At 39.4% G+C, this 21,783-nt stretch overlaps 2 protein-coding genes across 4 annotated transcripts in view; both read left to right on the forward strand.

Annotated features, from left to right (window-relative positions):
* The first annotated feature begins 6,546 nt into the window (after positions 1-6,546).
* Positions 6,547-11,072, forward strand: commd2 (COMM domain containing 2). The gene is made up of 6 exons (XM_003448758.5): positions 6,547-6,724; positions 8,618-8,695; positions 9,225-9,307; positions 9,576-9,650; positions 9,823-9,921; positions 10,635-11,072. Exons 1-6 carry the CDS (start codon positions 6,658-6,660, stop codon positions 10,839-10,841), a joined length of 609 nt encoding a protein of 202 aa, XP_003448806.1. The 5' UTR covers positions 6,547-6,657; the 3' UTR covers positions 10,842-11,072.
* A 369-nt stretch (positions 11,073-11,441) lies between these two features.
* The window catches only part of trappc8 (trafficking protein particle complex subunit 8), a 30,676-nt gene continuing 20,334 nt past the window's right edge, over positions 11,442-21,783 (forward strand). Inside the window, exons 1-11 of one of the 3 annotated variants that reach the window (XM_005475688.3) lie at positions 11,442-11,764; positions 12,906-13,115; positions 13,470-13,553; positions 14,888-14,977; positions 15,202-15,376; positions 15,583-15,736; positions 16,063-16,159; positions 16,726-16,979; positions 17,274-17,389; positions 17,491-17,641; positions 20,674-20,774. In XM_005475688.3, coding sequence (XP_005475745.1) covers positions 11,608-11,764; positions 12,906-13,115; positions 13,470-13,553; positions 14,888-14,977; positions 15,202-15,376; positions 15,583-15,736; positions 16,063-16,159; positions 16,726-16,979; positions 17,274-17,389; positions 17,491-17,641; positions 20,674-20,774 — 1,589 coding nt within the window. In that variant the 5' untranslated portion in view covers positions 11,442-11,607. The remainder of the gene's footprint in view (positions 11,765-12,905; positions 13,116-13,469; positions 13,554-14,887; positions 14,978-15,201; positions 15,377-15,582; positions 15,737-16,062; positions 16,160-16,725; positions 16,980-17,273; positions 17,390-17,490; positions 17,642-20,673; positions 20,775-21,783) is intronic. The other 2 variants (XM_005475689.3, XM_013273506.3) reach the window with 2 other exon arrangements.

Here is a 21,783-nt window from a genome sequence, read left to right on the forward strand (position 1 = left end):
TTACTGAAGTAGTTGTGAAATTCGATTACTGCAGCCACAAGTTATTTTTGATAAAATCAGGACTAGGGAAGGGTGGTTGAAACTCTCAGCAAAGGAGTGCCTTGAGTGACTGATACACACTGTTTGTGATGTTTGGTGAGTCATGTCAATGTTTATCATGCGTAAAAATGATTAGAAATGTCGCACCAATACTCACTTTAAGTAAAAACAAAAAAACAAAACAAAACAAAAAACTCTTAAAACAGGTGTGTGTTCCATTGCTGATACCTCACTGGTGACCAGGAGTCTCACTCTGCGCATAACTTAGTTGGAGCTGGACATGCTCTTGTTGATGAAGGGCACTTTTTAACCCTTTTAACCCTTTTACTTTTCATTCCAATGAAGCTGTAGGTGGAAAGGGAAGAGTACATCATACACCCTTGTTGTTTCAGACTTGACACTAAGACAAAAGTAAACAAATACAGAGACAGAGACCAGAAACAAACAAGGAGACAAAACTGACTAAATAAAGGAATGCAGGGAGGACATACAGAGACTAAACATGAGAAGGAGAACTGACAAAATTAAACAAGGAACTAAGAACTAGAAATGATTATCTATAGTCTGATTTCTCAGACTTTTTAGACTTTTTTTAGTGCTCAGCACAGATAAAATAATTATTGCACGTGATTTTAACATCCATGTAGATACATACATATAGGCGAGCCTCCGAAACCTTATCACATGGTTGGTTATGTCTGGTTATGTGTCTGCATACTTATCTTCAGTGTGTGGCTTTTATTCAAACTGTGAAGCACTTTGTATCCCAGTGATTTGAAAAGTGCTATACAAATAAATGTATCATTAATATAAGTATTTTATTTTTTGAAACATGTCAGCAATCACCAAGCAATGCTTTTTACCTGCACATGGTATTAGTTCAATGAAATACATTTGTGGTTGATCAAGCAGCTTTTCTTTGATGGATGAGCTACCCGTAGAGTTTTAATACTTGTGCCCGTATTGTTAGTTGCACAAACCTTACTAGATTTGTGAAACCTTTGAGAGTAAATTTGGAATCCTGACCTCTTTTCCTCTATGGAGCCGCACTTGTATTTAAGACAGTATTTAAGACCAGCACTGACTACTACTCTTCGCCAGATCGTCTGCTACCCAGCATCAGTTCTCGGCTCACTCATGTTTTGGAATAGCTTTTGTATTGTTACTTAGTTTGTTCTATCTCATCTCCAGTCAGTCCCACAGATCGCCCTCACCTGTCGCTTGCAGCAATCCACAGCCTGGCCGCTAGTCTTCTCTCAAATACCTACACCACATCAGCTCGAGCACAGACTCCATTTTCACTCTCACCTGCCTGCTTCTCTGCTAACTCACCTGGATTTCTGGAATGGGATCACCTCCAACTCACCCGGACCTGCTCAGTCTTGCCTTTCCCCATTCACACACCTCCACCTGCAAACAAGTAAGCTGCAAGAAAAACTCACTGGAACAATATCAGCAAAACCTCAGTTTGGCATCGCTGTGACTCTCCTTTCTGACCTCCAGCTTGTCATTCTCATTGTCACGTCAGCTCCATGTACTCACTCCTGGAGCCCTGTAACATAATCATGTTCATAATGTCCAAGTTTATAAAATTATCTCTTGACATTTCATTTGTTTTAGCGCTCAGGTTCCACACCTATTGTTACCTGCACTGTTGTATATAGCTCTTTCACTCATGCCCCTGTTCACTCAGCCTGTCGACCACACCGGCTGTGACACAGTCTTCACTCCATGTCAGTTCAGCCTCATAGAAGATCATCATTGTAAGATAAGACGACAGATAAGATAACTCTTTATTGTCAAACCTAGTACAATAGTACAACGAAATTGGAAACTGTCCCTTGTCTGCCTTAAGCACAACTAAACACAGCTTAGCACAGTAATGTTAAAGCTGATTTTTTTAAGTGCAAGAAAGGTATGAGCAAAAAAAAAGGAATTACTTAATAAAATAAATAAATAAGAAAAAAAAAAGTCCAGGGAGGTAGCCAATCAGGTCAGCTGTTAGCATTGCTTAGGGCTATTGCCCTATTGTAAAAGCTGTCCTTGAGTCTGTTGGTCTGCAGAAGCAGCAACCTGAATCTCCTGCCAAACGATAGCAGTTTAAACACCCGGAGCTCTGGGTGTGTGTAATCCCGTAGTATGGTGCGCGCCCTCCTGAGACAGCGCGTGTTGTACAGGTCCTTTAGGGAGGGAAGAGGATGTCCAATGGTTTTTTGGGCCATATTAATGACCCTTTGAAGTGCCTTTTTGTGTGCCATGGTACAGCTAGAGAACCACACACAGATGCAGTCAGCACACTTTCAATGGAGCAACAGTAGAAGACAATCAGCAGCTCCTTCTTCAGGTCCATTTTTCTGAGGATTCTCAGAAAATGGAGACGCTGTTGGGCCTTCTTTGCAACCGCTGAGTTGTTTGAGCTCCATTGGAGGTCTGTTTCTATGTGCACACCCAGGAACCTGAAGCTGGACACCCTTTCCACGCAGTCCCTGTTGATACTCATGGGCTGCAGCACGGACTTCTTCCTTCTGAAGTCGACTACCAGCTCTTTTGTCTTGGTGGTCTTGAAGTCCAAGTTGTTGTCCACACACCAATCTGGCAGCCTATGAAGTTCAGCTCTGTATGCTGTCTGGTCTCCCTCAGAGATGAGCCCCACCACGGTGGTATCATCTGTGAACTTAATGACTGCATTGTCTGGGTGGGTACTGACAGAGTCATGTGTGTACAGAGTGTATAGTAGGGGACTCAGTACACAGATTTGTGGAGAGCCAGTGTTAAGGCTGAGGGCTGAGGAAAGATGAGGCCCCACTCGAACTCTTTGTACACCGTCAGAGAGAAAGTCTCTGATCCAGCAGCAGGTCGTAGAAGGAAGTCCAATATCCAGCAGTTTTACTATTAGTCTGTCTGGGAGTATCGGAGTATCGATAAAGTCAACAAAGAGCAGCCTGGCGTAACACCCCTGTTGTTCCTGGTAGGAGATGGTGATGTGGAGCGTTGTAGCAATGGCATCTTCGGTTGATCTGTTAGCTCTGTATGCAAACTGGAGCAGGTCGAGTGTGGATGGCAGGCAGGACATGATGTGGCATCGGACTAGTTTCTTGAAACACTTCAGTATAACAGGTGTGTGAGAGCAACTGGTTGGTAGTCGTTGGCAAGTCGTTGTGGGACAAGTCATGATGGAGAATACTGAAGATCTGCCAAAGGCTATGTGGTTTCTATTTAGACGTTCATACGCATGCATCTCAACTACCCCAAGCTCATGAAGAACACTTTGGCACCATATGCAGCGTTCAGTTCACAGTAAAAAAAAAAAAAATGTGCTGGGCCTCGAGTGAGGCTATGTGATTCCTTATTGATTGATGCAGGCGCTCCGTTTGCAACTTTTTCTCACCCATTAGTCCTTCTCCATACACCTGTAGCTCCATTCGAAGTTTGGTAGATTGTTTTGTGGGTATCTTCTTGTATCTTCTAGTTGGGGCTCTGCTCATAACAGATCTTAAATTGTGAGAGGGCGTCGGTCTTGGTTACAGCCTTGGTCTTGATAGTTGTTTGTTCTATGTAGCATAAATCACAAAGAAATAAAGAGTCTCTCTTTTGTTTTTTGTAAAATTGTCAACACACAATGTCAAATTGGATTCATGTTAGTGAAAACAGTTCCAGTAATCAACAGTAGTGAGTTTCATATGCAAGAGGGTTAGGGCCACTGGGGAACAAAAGCGGGAACAGCACTATACCCTCCTTTTAACACTACACTGGAGGAGGGTCTTCTCCAAACTGGAGATGGCCAGAAAGCTCCAGAAGAAATGTGAGCCAAAATCAGACTCAAGGCCTCCCTAGACTGTTTTGACCAAACGCCTTAGTGTCCTGTTTAGGACACATAATAAAAAGCATTTACTGTCTGGGTGTGGTTACTCTTAGAACAGCGAAGGAGAGAAACTTTAATGAAAATTTATGGTCAGATATTTATTATGTATGTATTTACTTTGATCTTTAAGCACATTTTCTACAGTTTGTCAGCAGCTAAGAATGTGATGTTTTCATGGAAGCAGTAAATAATAAATAGACATACTACAGCAGAACCGAAAAGAGATATTAAGAATTTGTATTTTGAACTTATACAAAATATAATAAAAAAAATTAAATTAGAGAGAAGTTATGCATATGTGTCCAGTTTTAGCTGCAAATATTTCAGTTTCTTTTATCATTCCCACTTTTACATGATACAGTTGTGAGAACTCTTTGTTCCTCCTTCAAGGCCACCTGCAGACTCCCAGTCTGATACAGGACATACGCACACACATGCAACCATGTACACTGACAACAGACACACACGCACTCCCTACCCAACTCCACACGCCTTCAACTGCTTATCTCCTGCCAGGGTCAGAGGGAAAATCTGCGTGTCTCGCGCTGGACTCTGGAGGCAGGACCGGATGTTGCCGTCTGCCCTTGGCCCACTCACTCCCCTCACCCACCCCGATTGCTTGTCATGTGTCCTTGATGGCATGATTGTGAATATTTATCCGCTTTATGTGCTGAGATGGTTTTTTTTGTGTCCTCAAACTGATCTCCTGGTTGGAGCACAGTCTGAGTACAGTCTTTTTTCTCCTCTTGCATGTTGTGTATTTTTTCATTGTTTTTTTCCATCGCTACCTATTCTGACCTGTCTCCCCCATTGTGATGGTTTTGTAATGTATTTTTGGTTGGAATGGCTCCAATTTCACTGCAGGCAACTGCAGTGACAAATAAAAGCGCATCATCATCATCATCATCATCATGAGTTGTGCCGTTACAAAACAAAATGAACAGGTACATTGTTTACCATATCCAAAGCCGTCTTCACCAGATCCAAGCTCTCCAACTGCATGACAGAAACCTTCAGGTGCAACAAGAAGAATGATTACTAATCTATAATGATCTATAAAATATAATGAAACTGCTCTTTTAAGCTTTCTCTAATGCAACACGTGTCGTGTGAAAGTTTAGCAAATACATTTCTAAGTAAGGATTAAGACTGATTCATCCAGATTTTATTTTCTTATTAGTTCTGGGCTATAACTGAACATTGTTATAATACAAACGTAGACACTACACAGTTCAGTGCAGTGGTCAAGGCCTGTGATAATTCAGTCATCTTTTTGTCATACCAAATTGTCATCCTCAGGTGTAGTTTCAATCTAACGCCTGAAAGAATTTCTTTTTTACTGACAGAAATTATGCTCTTTTATTTGTATGGTTGGATTTTTTGAACCATTAGCACTTGTTTTATCTCCATACCATAGATGACCCTTAAGGAATTTGTGACACCACAATAGCCATTGTTCATGATCTTTAACAGTGAGTCACTAATGTATGTCACAAGGCTGCATGAGCAATAAGTCTGTTTTAAAAGTTGAGTCATTCTTGTAACATACAGCTTAAATGGCTATGAGAGAATGTTTCTTGTAAAATTTTTCTATTGTGGTTTTGAGTATGTTAATCAAACTCTTAATCCATTCGAACAGGCCTGAAATCTATAACCTAATCCTTTACCTTTACTAGTTCTTCTGGGGTAAATGAAAGAAATGATTACATGTGGCTTGCATCTATGAAATTAAAGGTTATGATCAGTTAATTTAATTGACAAAATATATTATTTGACTTTACAGGATAAAACATAACCACAAGGTAAATAATGCATTGTAAGTGAGAATGTAAAAACCACGCAATCAGAATCCACACATGAGCTCATTAACATGGAAGAATGCCATTTATTTTTCATTTCAAAAATTCCTTTAAAGATAAACATTTAATAATTATGTGAACGGTGTCACACTTGCCGGCACTGTTCTGTTACATTAGTGCTGGGATTCTACAAATAAATGTAAAAGTAACAAAAGTTTGATGTGTGCTTCTCATAATTTTAGGAATCATATTTTGGAATCATATGATGAAGCAGCCTTGTATGGGACAGCTCACAGCATAAGTATGGCAATGAGAAGAGTTTAAAATAATACTGAAAATTAGGCTGGAGGATTAGGTGTTGCGATTAAGCCCGATAGTTTTGTCAAGACAGCTGAAAAAAAAAAAGCTTGGAGATGTAGCTAAAGTACTAAGACATGGAAGCCTGCTGATAGCCGTTAAAACGGAAGAGCAGAAAAATAAAGTATTAAATGCTGAGATTTTCTGCAAAAAGTGTACGAGAGAGAAAGGAAAATATTGCTCGAATTTAAACTGGTGCAGGGACTAATCACAGGTATCCCAGTAGATCTAGAAAAAAATCAGACAAAGTATTTCTGGCAGTGAGGTCAGGAGGATTAAGACTGTTGAGAACAGTCAAGAGGGGAAGAGTTGACACTGCGTCTGTAATGCTGGAATTTTAAGAAGCAGTTCTTCTAGGTAGAGTTAAGATAGGGTGCATGCGTTTTCCAGTAAGGCCGTATATCCCTGCTCGTCTTTTTTTTTTTTCTGTCCACACTCCACACCAGTTGGTGGCGGTAATGCGCCATTTTGCTGTTTGACAACCGCCAATAAATAATACAAAAAGAAGAAAAAGACACCAAAGAAGAATAAAACTGATCGTTTTCCGGATACATATGTCTGTTATTTGTCGGGGGTTTGAAGTGGAAACCTTTGGTCAGTATGCTGCTGGTTTTGTCTGAGGAACATAAAGAACATCTCTCGTTCCTGCCGCAGGTTGACGCTGCAGGTTAGTAACTAGCGTGAGGGAGGATAGGAAGTGCAGAGGATCAGGGCTCTATACTACTAAGCTCGTTCTGCATAACCAGGATATCCTTCTGTTATCTAGATACACTTAATCTGACATTGACGATCGGGATAAATGGTCACACGAAGTTGGTTACCAGCTCGCTGAGTTAACCCAGGATTTTCCCTGCGCGTTTATATGAAAGGCGTGTTGTTGGCAGCATCAGGGTGGTCATGTGACTCTTCTACCACAGAAAATGATCCCTATGAGTTCCACCTGGTTCAGGTTCACTGGCATCGGCAGATTCGTAGTGTTCACCGAATGGTCGTCTCTGTCTGCCCGTGTCTCATCATGCAGTTTAACAACATTAAAGACCTCGGCAAAAAAAGGTTTCCATTTCCAGCTGGTGCACATGGTAAACACTGAGCAGCAGATCAGTCAGAAGCCATAAATTTAAGGAACCGGACTGAAATAATCTCAATAATAATAATCTCAATGCCATAAACTCATTTATTGAATAAACGTATAATAAAATATTACACTTACCACCTGGGATTAATTGTTTAAAGATGATTTGCTTTTCACAATAATCATGGACTGTCTGTGACCAATTAACCTGGGTGGGTTTCCTGAATGTGTTCGCATCTTGAGAGGATGATATTCAGTCTTTTGAGCAAGAGAACTATATTACTAAGGTGCACAGCTACCTGTTCAATTGATGTGTGTCATTAAATCTATTTCTTTGAAATGCAAATTGTCCAAATCCTCATCAAAGCAACAGGTTTGCTTATAAAGTCAAATGAAGTTATCTCAGTGTCCATCGCTCCCTCCTTTTAAATCCCATTTGCCATTTATCCCAGGTCAGTCACTGTGAGGGTAAACAAAGCTCCAGCAGGTCTGTGCTGGGGAAACGAGCTACATTTGTTATTTTGTGCTGAATATTACAATGACATTATTGCGGGTTTCCTGAATTAGCAGCAGCTGTTGACAGCTGACTGCTGAACGGGATGTGTGCAGGTAAACTGATATACAAAATAATATACAAACACTCCTGTGACAATGCAAAGCACAGATTGTGCTTTAGTGGTTTTAGTAAGGTACAACAACTTGCAATTATAACATGTATTCCCCCCAGGAGAGCAGCTGTATTGCACTTGTCTATGTGCTTACATCAATTTAATAAAATGTTATAAATTTGTTGTAAAGTGGTTTGCTGCCAGAAAGCAAACAGAAAAAAAAATTGAGCAACAAAAAGAAATGATATAATTTTTTCAACGTTTGTTCATCAGGGACACACAAAGACATTACACAGTGTAAAAAAACACTTTAGACCTTCTACTGTCTGCACACAGGGGTCTGAGGGATATTCCAAGAATGGTGACGCTATTTCCTGATTGGTCAGTAGGCAGTGATTTCATATTTGTTGATCTCTATTTGGCGAACTAAACCTGCTCTGAAGCAGGTTACGTTCACAGAATAAGTTACCATGGCGATTCACTCTAGTATCTCTGTCTGCATGGGTACTCTCCAGGTACACCAGCCAAGTCCAAAGTTTCCCTATGACAGACTGGTTGTCTGTTGCTCTGTGTTAGTCTTGTGATGTGTGTGACCTGTCTCTTGCTCCCTCGTGACCCTGAGTTGGATAAGTGGCAGAGAATGGATGCATGGAATCTTAACAGAGTAATCCTCAGTGGTCGAATGGAACTAAGAACATTTAAGTTCTGTAATTAAATACAAATTCTGTCTACGTGGAGTATCTCCATTTGATTCAGTCTAACACTTTTACTTCAGTAAATCACAAAGCAAACGTTGTACTGTTTATCACACACAGTTGGTTCTGAGTTATCTATATATCATTCGTGATAATGATGCATTTATGTTTTTTAACTTCCTCAGTGGTGGGAGAGTTTGGACGCATTGCGCTGGAGTTTCTAAGAAGAGGAGCTAGTCCAAAGGTCTATGAGGGAGCAGCTAGTAAGACTCTTCATCTTTTAGTGCTTCTTTTCAAGCATATGTGACTTCTGTGGCTCATTAGTGTATCTCACACTGCCTTTTCTGAAATTCATATTAAATTGTTACATTATTTCGTATACCTTTTTAAGTTAGTACAACAATGATGCTAATATTGTTTCAAATATTTAGTCTGCCTTTTAGTCCATTTAAGGATTAAAATCTAATGTAATGAGTTTGAGTGATGAGTTTCCCTATTCTTGGTTACATGAATAGGGAAACATTGCTGGTTTCGAATATAGGTCCCTTCATTAGGAAATTGAAGGACAGATCATAGAGTCTTTAAAATGGTACAAGTCTGCTCTGGTGCTGGGATAATACAGTTGTAGTTTACGTGTTGTCTAACCAGTTTATTATAAGGTAATAAGAGTTGAATTTCATTACTGTGACTGCTAAAGAGAACTGGACTTTGTTACAGCGTTGATACATAAAATAATTACTTGTGCACTACCTCTTTTAAGTAAGTTTATGATTCATGCCGTTATGGTTGCAGGGAAACTCTGTGTTCCTGTAGAAATGGTACAGCATGGAGTGGAAGGCCTGATGTTCCTGATGACAGAGAGCTCCAAACACATGGTGAGGAATACTTACTGCTCACACATTGGATCAGTGAACATAGATGAATGTGCAGTTTTGCCCTGAACGCTGTGATTATATGCTCTTTTTTTTCCCCATGACGTCCATGTCCCATATTTAGTGTGGCATTTTCTTGGTTTCTGCCCTGCATCATCATGAAATACTTAAACATGACAAATATTTCACCAGCTAAGACAAAAACTGCAAACAAATGTGAGCTCTCCCAAGAGTCACAGCTCTCTCGCTCTCTCTCTCCCTCTCTCTGTAGATATCTGAAGTGGATTTCCTTGATTCCGTGTTGGTTTTGGGCTTTAGCGAAGAGCTTAACCAGATGCTGTTACAGGTGGTTTTTAAACAGTTTTATTTAACTGACTTTATTTAAACAATGTGTACTTGATTTAAATACTGTATAGTCTAAGTTTTAGTTTTGTTTGTTGAAGTTTTGTTTAAGCAGTACATTGTTTATCTAAGCAGTGTGTCTGTCAGGATGTTGAATTGGTTATCTTTTGGTACAGCTCTACTTGCAGCACCACAGTCAGATTCGCAGCATCCTGAGTCATCTGCCGTCCAGTGTGCCTGCCTACCACAACCTGGAATGGAGACTTGATGTCCAGGTGTATTGTTTCTAGATCATTTTATTGTTTGACCATTGTGGATACATAAAGTGGGAAATACAGGATAGTACTTATGTGCAATTGTTGCATATCACACTCAACTCTGCAGTCTTTTTTATTTGTATGCGCGATATTAATGTATTGGATGTTAAATGTTTCCTGAGCTCATGGATCAAGACACTTGACTTACCTTGAAGGATAAAATTATATTGAAGGGTATACAGGGTATACTGTTTCCCCTGTTCCTCACACTAACATTGTCCAGTCTGGTTGTGTGTGTGTGCATGCGCGCGCACTAAAAGTTATAAAAATGCATATGTTAGTTTTTAAAAACTGGGAAATATTTTTTATATAAAGAATTTTATTTGTGTATATTTTATTTAGTTAAATTAGTTTCAAGCTAAACTGACAGAAGCTGTGTTCAGCAGATTATTGTAAACTGTAAATTATTGAGATAACCCTGCTGAATTGCTTTCCATCATCTGACCTTGTGATGTATGGTTTTATATCAGGTGATCATTATTAGGTGACACTTTAAGCTTACAGGTGTGTAATGCAGAACAGAGATTTGCACTGTAATCTGAGCTACATAGACTGGTTTATATTTCTGTCAGTAAACAGTATTACTAATATTCAGTTTTCAACTATTTTCCCTTTCTTTGTCTGGCTCTTGCTATTATCTTACCGTGTTTTTTTTCTGCTTTTTCTGTCAGTTGGCCAGACGTTCAGCCCGCCAGCAGTTCATTCCTATGCTTACAATGCGTGTCCACCTAACCAGAAGTGACGGCCACAGTGACTTCAACTCCAGGATTCTTCAGACAGATCCCAGTACCCTTCTGCACCTCATCTCCACACTGGAGGCCGCTCTGGCTGCCATGAAAACCGGTCATGCTCGTCGCATATTACGGAACATCAAATAATCCCCCTGTACAATATGTGCCTTCTCTCAATTGCAGCCTTTATACCTGGGAAACATTAAGTAATGTCTGTATTGTGCAGGGCAGAATGTCACCTTTCTTTGGACCTGGATGTTAAGGCTATATTTTTTACTGGCAGAGGTTTTTTTTTATGCCAAGTTGTGATGTATGGATTGTACAGAAAGTTACCACAGTGCTGGTGATACTGAATTAAAGTGTAATATACAGTTGAAACTTTATTTTTGTGGTTTGTGACGACCCCGCTAAGGCAGACTGGAATATTATATGGAAGACTGTCATGACACAAATAAGTCTTGAGAAACTGCAAATAGACAGTAGTCGCGCATTGGAAGAAAACTATGTGATGTGTTAATAAATTAATGTTTTTGTTCTGCAGGGTTGTAATGGTTTAATAAGTATATCGATGATTTGCTAACCGCATGATGGTACATAAATCATAGATAAAACTCGGGAAATTGGACAGTGTTCAACGTTTTTCTGCATCAAGTCTGGCTACCCGGCCAGAACTTCAGGCTCTGGAAGTTCTAGAGCAGGGTCTAGATCGCTACCGAACAAATGGAACGGAAAAGGAAGTGACGTATTCCAGCATCACCTGACTGTCGGCCCTTCACAGGAAGAAGGCTGGCGTATTCAACATGGCTGCGGTCTTCTGACATAGGAGTTGTCTAAAGTAATGCTATAGCCCGGCTTTCTTGATAGTACACTTGACTCCGTTCATTGTGTTAAATAGTTTTGACTCTGCTTCGACATGGCCCAGTGTGTCCAGTCTGTACAGGAGTTCGTTCAGGACTCGTTTGTCCCGATGGTGGCCGTCTTGTGCAGTGAAGAAGCTGAGAGAGTGACTCGCAAAAACAACCTAAATTTTGCGGAGCTGCTGAGGCCTTTCTGCAGACTTACGTCTGAAGGTATGAACAGCTATTCAAAACACACCCTCCGTCCTGTTTTCAGCTTCGTAGCTGGTAAAAATGAGGAAAAGGTGCTTAGGAAAATAATGAGGAAAGATGTTGTGCTGCTCGCGGGGCTATGACTGTCGTTAGCTCCTCGCTAGCAGACGCTTAGCAGTTTGGCTCGTGATTAAGCAGCTATGCCGCCCTGCTTGTTGACATGCGAGTGCAAAGTGACCCGAGCTGGACAAATTAGCATTTGGTCTTCTAGGATAGCGTTTCAGTCAGCAACTGAACAGTTCTGTTGGTGGTGGCTTATTAGACCCAGCACATAGTAAACAAGCTAACAGACTACTTGGAGCACGCAGCAGTTGTGTTAGTTGTCATGTTCAGTACAAGTAAAGCCAAGCGAAGATGCAGCTAAATGTGTGTAAGCTACATATTATGAGTTTTTTGACTTACATTAACATTCTTACTAATGTATAAACGAAATCTATAGGATATATACATTTTGTTTGATTTTCACACTTGGGTAACGTAAAATACGTAAAACTGTACGATAGCAGTTTAAATTGTATAGCTGAGTAAATATTAAAGATATGCCTCATTGAGTTTTTCACAGTCAACAATCAGTTACGTGCCATTACCAGGTTTGCTGTGTCTTTTAGCACAGTCTCAAGGGCAGGAGGAGATTCCAGGAGACAGGCAATTACCAGGGGAAGTTTTCTGCAGCAAAACAGTGGAAGAGAGATTCATGGAAACGTATAAGGCTGTCTTTGATATACCTTAGTAATCATTGCTGTAGTAATAACTTTTGATAAATTTTCACATTGCACTACTCTGAAATTAGTGCTTCCAAATTAATACATGTCACACAAAAATATAAAGCAACACTTTTTAATCTAAATTATAGCATCAGTTCAGGTAATCTTGTGGGATATCGATCTTGTCAGTTAAGCAGCAGACGAGCTATTGACTTCAATTCGGTATTTATTTAGTGCTATTGCTTTTTACCTGTTTGCTACGGTTGAGAGATTTTGCGCTGCATTCCATTTATGCATATTTCTTATAAAGGGGACACTTCTCCATCAGTGACATTTTTATGTATATTTTCTGGTACTGTTTGATTGCCATGCTGTGAATTACTCTTTTTTTCCTTTAGGTCACATCCGAGATCCCAACAATCAACTGCAGGTTGTGAAAAACCTGCGTATCTGTGTCAACAATTTAATGACAAGTCCAACAACAACATCTACATCTCCGAGCCCTGCTCAGCGTCAGCTACTCAGTGATGTGGTGTTATCCTGCCAGCCCCAAGAAAGTGCTGTGACTAATGTGGTTATGGCAGGAGATTATGAGCTCAATTTCAGTGGTAAGGACTAGTACTTGATTGGAAGGTGCTGATAAAATGTTAACAATACAAAAATATATTTAATCATTATTATTGTAATCAACTATAATTGGCTGGATAGTCAGTTAAGGACAATAAGTAATCAATTTCAAATTTTTCAATTTTTGATATTGCTTATGAGCTTAGATGCAGTGTTGTGTGTGTAACTGTTCAGGTTATGGTAGTTGGCTTTTATGATTAGAAATAACTGTAGATGTGTCTCAGAGCTCACTTCTCTTAGGTGTCGTTTATATGTCGACTTTACAGCTCAGTAATGAAAAAAGTACATCAAAGCGTAACTGTACTCTATGCTTACTCTGTGCTTCAACCTACTAGATGACTGTGTTAAAGCTAGCACCCCCTGGTACAGTGTCTGGAGAGAAACACTGTTGGAAATCAAAACCTCCAAGTACAGCTCAGGTATCACTATCTGCTAGCCCATGTGTGGATCGCTATAGATCTATAAGATGTGTCACACCTGTTTTGGTCCTTACCTTCCAGTTCCCTGCAGTGTTAATTTTGACAGAACATTTTTACTTAGTTTTAGTCATAGTCTTTTAACTAAAATGTAATTTAGTTTTAGTTGTAATTTAGGCATCTACATTTGTGTAGTTTTAGTCTAGTTTTAGTTGACAAAAAACTGATTAAGTTAAACAAAATTTAAAGTATAAAATCTTCTTGTTTTTTACTAGTGAGAGTTGCTCTAAATTATTTACAAAGATTATTATTTTCTTTGGCAACAAATGTGTGTTCATGTGTCTACTGATTTTTTTCTCCCAAGCATTCACAATTGTTCACAAGAAATGGGAGATAGCTGAAGTAAAAGAGTTGCGGAGCACCGGCTCATACCGTTTGTCCAGGGTAGATTAAACTCGAGAATGAAAACTGATAACATGGGTACAAAAAAATCTCAGATGAGTTTTAATCTCAGTTACCTTGACCTCAGGGCCATTTGAGAAAGAAGTCACAGAGGATTTTTGAAATAATATAGGTGTGTCTGCTAGGAGCCTGAGGGGTACCACTGGATGCAGCCAGTTATTTTATACATACATTAAGAATGCCAGGATTATAAAACTGTATCAATGACTAGTTATTTTAGACATTATGCCAGATGAAAAAACAATACAGCAAAAAACTTACATGTACTACTTAATCACACTCATCACATAAGTGTAAAAGTAGAATTTGTGGTTAGTTACATTTTCAGATGAGGAAGTGTAGACTTTTTTTCTAGAGCAAACAGTGAGTGAATTAAGGATATTTTGGTCAAATGCATATTTGATGGCCTAATTTGAGTGAATTTGTAACCGTTTCCGAGTAAGTATAATTATTGTTATTTACATTTGAGCCCTGTGTAAATGATCTTTTAAAGTATGTGAGCTGTGAAGGTCATCTAGTACTCATGACTGAAATATCACCTCACATGATGGTTTTACTGGTACATGTGGTAAAGGAATGGCATGTTTCCCATTGGAGTTGTGTGATTAATCCACTGTTAATCCGGTGCTCTCTGTGTGCATCATCAAAACACCAGATGAAGGCATAAATTGTTCCAGCGATTCTTAAGGCCAAGGCTCATTGAAGCTGCTGTGTTGACAAGACATTTTATCTTTAGTTTATCATCCATATTTTTAAACAAAAACATTCAAAAGTGGTTATCTTTTAATCTACATGTAGTATTAGAAACTACCTAATTTTTCTGGCTTTTTTTTTTTTTAAGTCTTTTTTCTATTTTGCCTTTTTTCTATTTCTAGTAACCACACCCTGGTTTGAAGCCTACAGGGAGAACTTCCTGCAGTCAATGCCTGCCTCTGACCACGAGTTCCTCAATCATTACCTTGCTTGTATCCTTTTAACAGCACACAGATCTGACCAGTGGTCAATATTCTGTCGTCAGCTCTTTTTTTTTAACAGAAGAGCTGACAAAATGGAATTTAGAATCTTTAAAAATTTTAAGACAAGTTTTTTTTCTCCTTTGTATGCTTATGCATTCTGTTATCGTAGTATTAATAGTAGTATCCTTACATGTAGTCTATTTATTGTTGTATCCTTCACATGGTTCTGGCAGGCCTGCTAGTGGTATCATCCACTGAGGCAGTCCCTGTGGAGCAGTTCCTCAAGCTTTCTCAGGAGCAGCACAGAATTCAGCACAGTGGAGAATACACTAATCCCAAGTGGTTTATTCCTAACACACTCAAGTACTATGTCTTGCTACATGACATGTGTGAAGGGGATGAACAAAGGTACTAAAAGAAACACACAGTTCCTTTAAAATTCATCCACCACATTTTGATAATCTTTCATAGTGAAACTACTCCAGAACTAACAATGTCAAATGTTTAAAAATAAGTCAACTATATGTAATAACTTTAAATAACTGTTGAATTCATTATGCTCTAGTAAGTGTAAGCTGTTTTGTTCTCAAGTAGTATTCTCCCTTTATCTCCAGGGCAGATTTGGTTTATGAGGATATGAAACAGAGGTATGGGTCTCAGGGCTGCTATCTGTTGAAAATGAACTCCCGTACCTTCTCAGCTAATGTAGATGAACAAATTCCAGATCCCTGGAGTCAATACTTGCACAAGAATAATCTCCATAACCAGGTAAACATTGCAAACTCCTCCACATGCACTGGCTGTTTTATATATTCCTGCAACAAGTAGTGCCAGTGGACACGATTCTGCAGTATGAAAAGTTTGTTGATGGCAGGGGAAAGTTTGTTGGGTAGACTACAAACCAAAGGAATCCAGTAAAAGCACAAGTTTTATGTGTGTGTTTCTCAGTTCACTTTGAGGGGTAGTTGTGACTGAATTGTGGTCAGCCCAATCATTACTAGTACTTTGAACTGTTGCAGTTGCCCGATTGTTCAGTTTTGTTCTCTTTTTCCAAAGATTTTACTTTGGTTTACATAGTGAACCTGTTTTTGCAGGATGTGTTTGATGATCCAGCTCCAACTGTGAACAGTGCTGCTGTAGAGACCATTATTAGCAGACCTGAAGTAGACGGTAATTACTCAGCTGAGAAAGGTGAGTTAATTTAATGCTTCTTTTGTAAACCGACTTAGGGAGATTTTTGCTTCTCTGCTCTTCAGTTACAAATAATCTAAAGGTCACCATTTTTTCATTCAACTTGCTTGGCTATATTGCACTCATTGTGCATTTTATAAATGCGTCTTCCTTTTTGCAGCTCCATTGTACCGCTTTCCATGTTTTTTAGTTAGCACCATGTATTCACTGTGTTGGTCCTGACCAGGTTCTTTGCCAGTCATGCTAGTCTCGATGAGAACTAAACCCTTTTATTTATTTTTGGTCTAATGTTATCAAAGACCATCCTGCCAGTATTCATCAGGCTTATTGTTGTCATCTTTGGTGGTTGAATCTTGTGATTTGGCACCAACAACAAGGTTGAGCAGAAGGGCACCAAATTTGTTTGTAGAGGTTAACTATGTCGTATGTTTTATACTGTTTGAAACACCAATTTCCACATAATCATTGCACCAGTAGTAGTTACTTTTCTGGGTGCATAAATGGTGGTACTATTTTATATTATGTAAGGTTATTGTTATGAGTTTATATTTTACACTATTTCCTAGCAGATGAGATGTCCAGTAGCTTGGATCCTCTCCAGCTGGACAGCAGCATGGCAAACCTGCACAACCTCAGTGCTGTACATGCGGACCTAAAGAAAGGTGCTAAAGATTCAAACAGCCCAGCCTGTGCTGCAGGTAGCCATGGGGCTTGTCTGACCCTGAATGACCATGATTACATAAGACAGTTTATCCAAGAATTCACCTTCAGAGGTCTACTGCCACACATAGAGAAAACCATCAGACAGCTGAATGATCAGGTACGACTCATTTCTTGACCCTCAACATATTGTTGTTTGTGATTGCAATGTGCTTCTGCAATGTAAAATTATACTAACTATATTAACTGTTTTAGAGAATGTAGTTTGTTGAGCATTATGCTGAAACAATATTTATCCTTTTTTTCATATTTATGCCCTGTAACTGTAAAATTAATCATAATGGCATAATTTGAGTTTATGGCTTGTGGGAGTACACTAGCCATTTCAGTCAATTCTATTGTTTCCCTGACTTCTCCCAGCACTTGGAAACATGATTTGCTTCCCTGTCCACAGCTAGTATCCAGGAAGGGCCTGAGTCGGTCTCTGTTCACTGCAACAAAGAAGTGGTTTGGTGGAGGAAAAGCTCCAGAGAAGAGCATCAGTGAACCAAAGAGCACATTTGGCCTTCTGTAAGCTCCATTGCAATGCACTTCATTCCCATAAATGAAGCCCATGCAACACCCTGTATATTGTATGCAGTGCCCTTGACCCTTCCCTTCTGTCATACCAGATATCCCCCAGAAGCCCCAGAACTGCAGATCAGGAAGATGGCTGACCTGTGCCTCCTGGTTCAGCACTATGACTTGGCTTACAGCTGTTATCATACTGCCAAGAAGGACTTCCTGTCAGACCAGGCCATGCTGTATGCTGCTGGGGCACTGGTGAGAGCACACATGTTGGTATACACCATGATCTGTCTGCAGACTAGAGATGGACCGATCTTTTATTACGTATCGGTATCGGTCCGATACTGACGTAAATTACTGGATCGGAGAGAAATAAAAAATGTAATCCGATCCATTAAATATCAAAAAAGCACCTCACAAAACTTGCGACACGGCGTAACTCGGCTCATAACCGTAGGACGTCGGAGCAGTATGCGTCACGTGATAGAGTGGCTGTGTGTATTTGTAGCCTCGCTACCAAACCAGCATTTCATCTCCGAGGAAGTTATCCCAGAGAGAAGTAAAGCAAGTGTGTAAGTTCATCTCTGAATGTTTGTAAAGCAGTCCCATGTTAAGCTCTCTTAAGCTCCCACGTTAACAACCGATATATGGAGCCACTGCCTCTTCTCTCTCCCTCCCCTTCCTGTTGCTACTACAATCATGAAACTGCTTAATGATCAGCTGATCGGCTTTTCTGTCGCAAGTCTGTCTCTCTTCTTCGTGTTTGGCCCACTTTGCACCAGAAAGAGGAAACCAGAGGCTGAACAACAGCAGCACGTTTAACCTTGATAAGCTGTTGTTAGAGTTTATTTAATATTACTTTCTAGACCAGGATCCTTTTCTACGTAGCTGATGGCTGGTAACTGTGCAGGGGCGGATCTAGCAAAGTTTAGCCAGGGGGGCCGATAGGGCATGAACAGGGAAAAGGGGGGCACAAAGACATACTTTTCTTTCTAATTCTCATTTAAAACGTCTAGCTTTTAATAAATAATTATCTGAATCTTACACCCAAAGTTTTAATCTGATGTAAAATGTATAGAAGTCCATTACTGTATATAGTAACTGTTAAGTCTAATATACCCTAGTAAGCTATAGTACTTTTTCCTTTGGGAAGATACCATCTGTGCAGTCTGCAATTCTGTTGAAGAAAGATGTTGAGTCTATTTAATTATTCTAGAAAAAATAATTTATTTCTGTGCAATTTTTTTTCCACACTGCATCAAATTAAAGTTGATTATGTCGATTAAGCATCATGAGGTGGAGGGTGGGGGGTGGTTCCCTATTTTTCTTTGCTGGGAGTTTGCAACCCTATTAGTTAGGTTGCTTAATATTTCTGCTAAGTACTCTTTAAAATACCAGAATAGGGAGGATGGAGTAGGTTTAAGTTTATTAGATTGATCAGTATTGCTGAACTATGGAATATTTTGGGTGCAGTGTATTTTTTACATGCAGGTATAACAGAATAGCTTTAGTGTTGTTGTTTATTTAAACTTGAGTATGAACTTATACAAAATGCAGCAAGATATTAAAAAAACAGTTTTATTGATTAAAAAACACACTATATCGGATTCATATCGGTATCGGCAGATATCCAAATTTATGATATCGGTATCGGACATAAAAAAGTGGTATCGTGCCATCTCTACTGCAGACCATGAGGATATTAGAACAACTTCTTATGCCTTTTGTTGTAAAATCTCAGTTCAATTAAAACTTTACAGTGATGGAATATTCTGTTTTGTTAAGTGTCCTAGAGAGCAAAAAGAGTTGTATATGTGACCCACAGTAAACAGGGAATAAATCAGAGTTTAGAATAGAGGAAGCTTTTGAACTCAGCATTACAATATTAAAAAGTAAATTCAAAGTACTAACAAGTTCTAGTACAAAGTAATACAAGTTCATTACATTTAGCATTATCTAAAGTCAGCCGTCAGACAAGAGAATTAACCTCGTAATAGACTCTGGAAATGTAACATTATCAGTCTTTTAAAGTGACTACTAGCATTCAGTCACTCAAATTCAGACACTTTTACCTAATATATCCTATGTATCGCAAACAAAACACAATAATGATAGAGAGTGTTACAGTACACATAAATACAGGATTTTCCATACAGAGGTCTAAACTGCTCCTGTTTTTAGTCTCTGTAAAGTAATTAGAACATTCACATGCTGTTAAGATTATTAGGTGTACATATCTGATATATTTGTACATTCTTCTTTTTCAAGATTACACTCACTACAGTGAGCTGACAGTAGTGTTGTATTACTTATTTAAATGGTAAATAGACTGATCCTTATATAGTGCTTTTCTACTCTCAAAGTACTCAAAGCGCTCGAAGTAAAAGATTTTCAACTGTAACACAAAGAATATGCCGCTTATGTCTCAGTAGGTTGTCAGTCATCTAGGTCATGATAATCTAAGGAGCTTTGAAAGAAAGCAGGTGGACGTCTTTAAGTTTCTTGAAGACATCTCACCTCTCATTCACTTATACAAACCAAATGGTGGAGAGTCCCAGGAATTAAACCCTGGTGCGTGTTGTCTCTCGAGCGTTGTCGACCCACTGTTGATCATGTGCCTCATCATGAGTCAAGTTGTGAAAAAAGGCATGTGGTTCATTACCAGCAGAGATTTTTTGCGACGTCACTCACGCTGTCATGTGACCTGTTGAGATCACCTGACACAAGATATGAGTAAGGGTTGAGGTGTCTGGGAATGGATCTCACTGTAGATAGCAGACTGTTGGTGTTGTAAGCCATACCCTCTGTTCAAAGATGGTCGTTTACAGTGGACGTGTTCACTCGTTTTCAAATCATCTTCAAGAGGAACACACACATGTAAAGAAGTCACTTGGATGAGTGACTCCCACTCTCATTCTCCCACTGAAAATGCTACGTCCAGATGAACAGAATCAACTTTTTGGGATTTACTTTTCTGGATGAATGTGTATGCATCAAGACCTTGGCTCATGTGATGAGGAACATGATAAATAGTGGGTCAACGACCCTCATGAGTGACAGCTCCAACTAGGGTTTAATTAGATGGCACCATTTGGTTTGTAGAGTTGAAGAAGTGTCTTGGATGAGAGGTGAACGTCTTCAAGAAAGAAGTCCACTTGCTATTTTTCCAAGCTCCTTAGGATATGGTTCTGAATAACGATATTTATTTTCCTCACTTTTATTTTCTGTTCTGTTCCTTGATACTATCGCTCTTTATCCTTGATCTATTCATTCTGATGATTTTGTAGGAAATGGCTGCAGTGTCAGCATTTCTGCAGGGTGGAGCCTCGAGACCTTATCCAGCACACTACATGGACACCGCAATACAGACGTACAGAGATGTCTGCAAGTATGACTGATGACTAACTAATGACATCATCTATTTATTTCTAGTGTTTTAATTTGTGTTTTAAAACTGCTACTACTGTGTAGTAATGTAAATTTTCTCCAGTCAAGTTGCAGAAATATCTGACAGATCAGTGGAAACTTTTTGAGATGAAAAATGAATTTAATCAGTTTTGGAATGAGGCCATAACATATCAAAATGTGGAAGAAGAAAATGGTTGTGAATACTCCGTAGAGACTGGATATTATTGTTTTGTTTTTGTGTGTGTGTTTTTTAAAGACTCCATTAATGAGAAACTTGTAAAATTACACTTTTCACTTGTTTTTCTTGTAAACAAAAGGATGGTGCATTTACTGAAGAGATTTTTTTGGGGAGAAATTTTTCATCACTCCAAGTGACTTCTTCAGTCTCAGCTGACTGCAGGTTTCCCCAATGTTATAAACAGTACATTTGCACAGTGACTGAAACTAGCACCACTGAATGAACAATGGGCTGTGATGTCAGTTTCATGATCATTTAATATGCAAGTTGTCATGACCAGCAACCAACGATCATTGATCAGTGGCGTTGGGTACCATTCACAGACAGTTGGGGAATGGCTGCAATCACAGCATTGTAAGATGGTGAAAGATGCACCCTTAGGCCCCCTCCTCGATTCAGAGATGGTCTTTTCACATAAATGGCCTCCTTGACTCCGCGCTCACACCAGCGTTCCTGGTGTCTTCCAGAGAGCTGTAACATAATATAAGAACATTGTTTCATCTGCCTCCATAATGACATCTCTCACCTTCTCAAATCCAAGGTGTTCTGGATGTGGTGTTTGTAGCCAGAAACTCAAAACACAACAAGCCAGAAACTTTGAGATGTTGTAGGTGATCGAGTTCATCATACAGACAATTGGTCTTTTTAGGATTTTGTTTAATATGCGACATAATGTACAGAGATGGTGTACAAACAGAGGGGTACCAGCATCTGAACTGGAACTGTTAGCATCTCTTCTCCTGATGGTATA

This window comes from Oreochromis niloticus, linkage group LG17, assembly GCF_001858045.2.
Source record: "Oreochromis niloticus isolate F11D_XX linkage group LG17, O_niloticus_UMD_NMBU, whole genome shotgun sequence".
NCBI classification, from domain to species: domain Eukaryota; kingdom Metazoa; phylum Chordata; class Actinopteri; order Cichliformes; family Cichlidae; genus Oreochromis; species Oreochromis niloticus.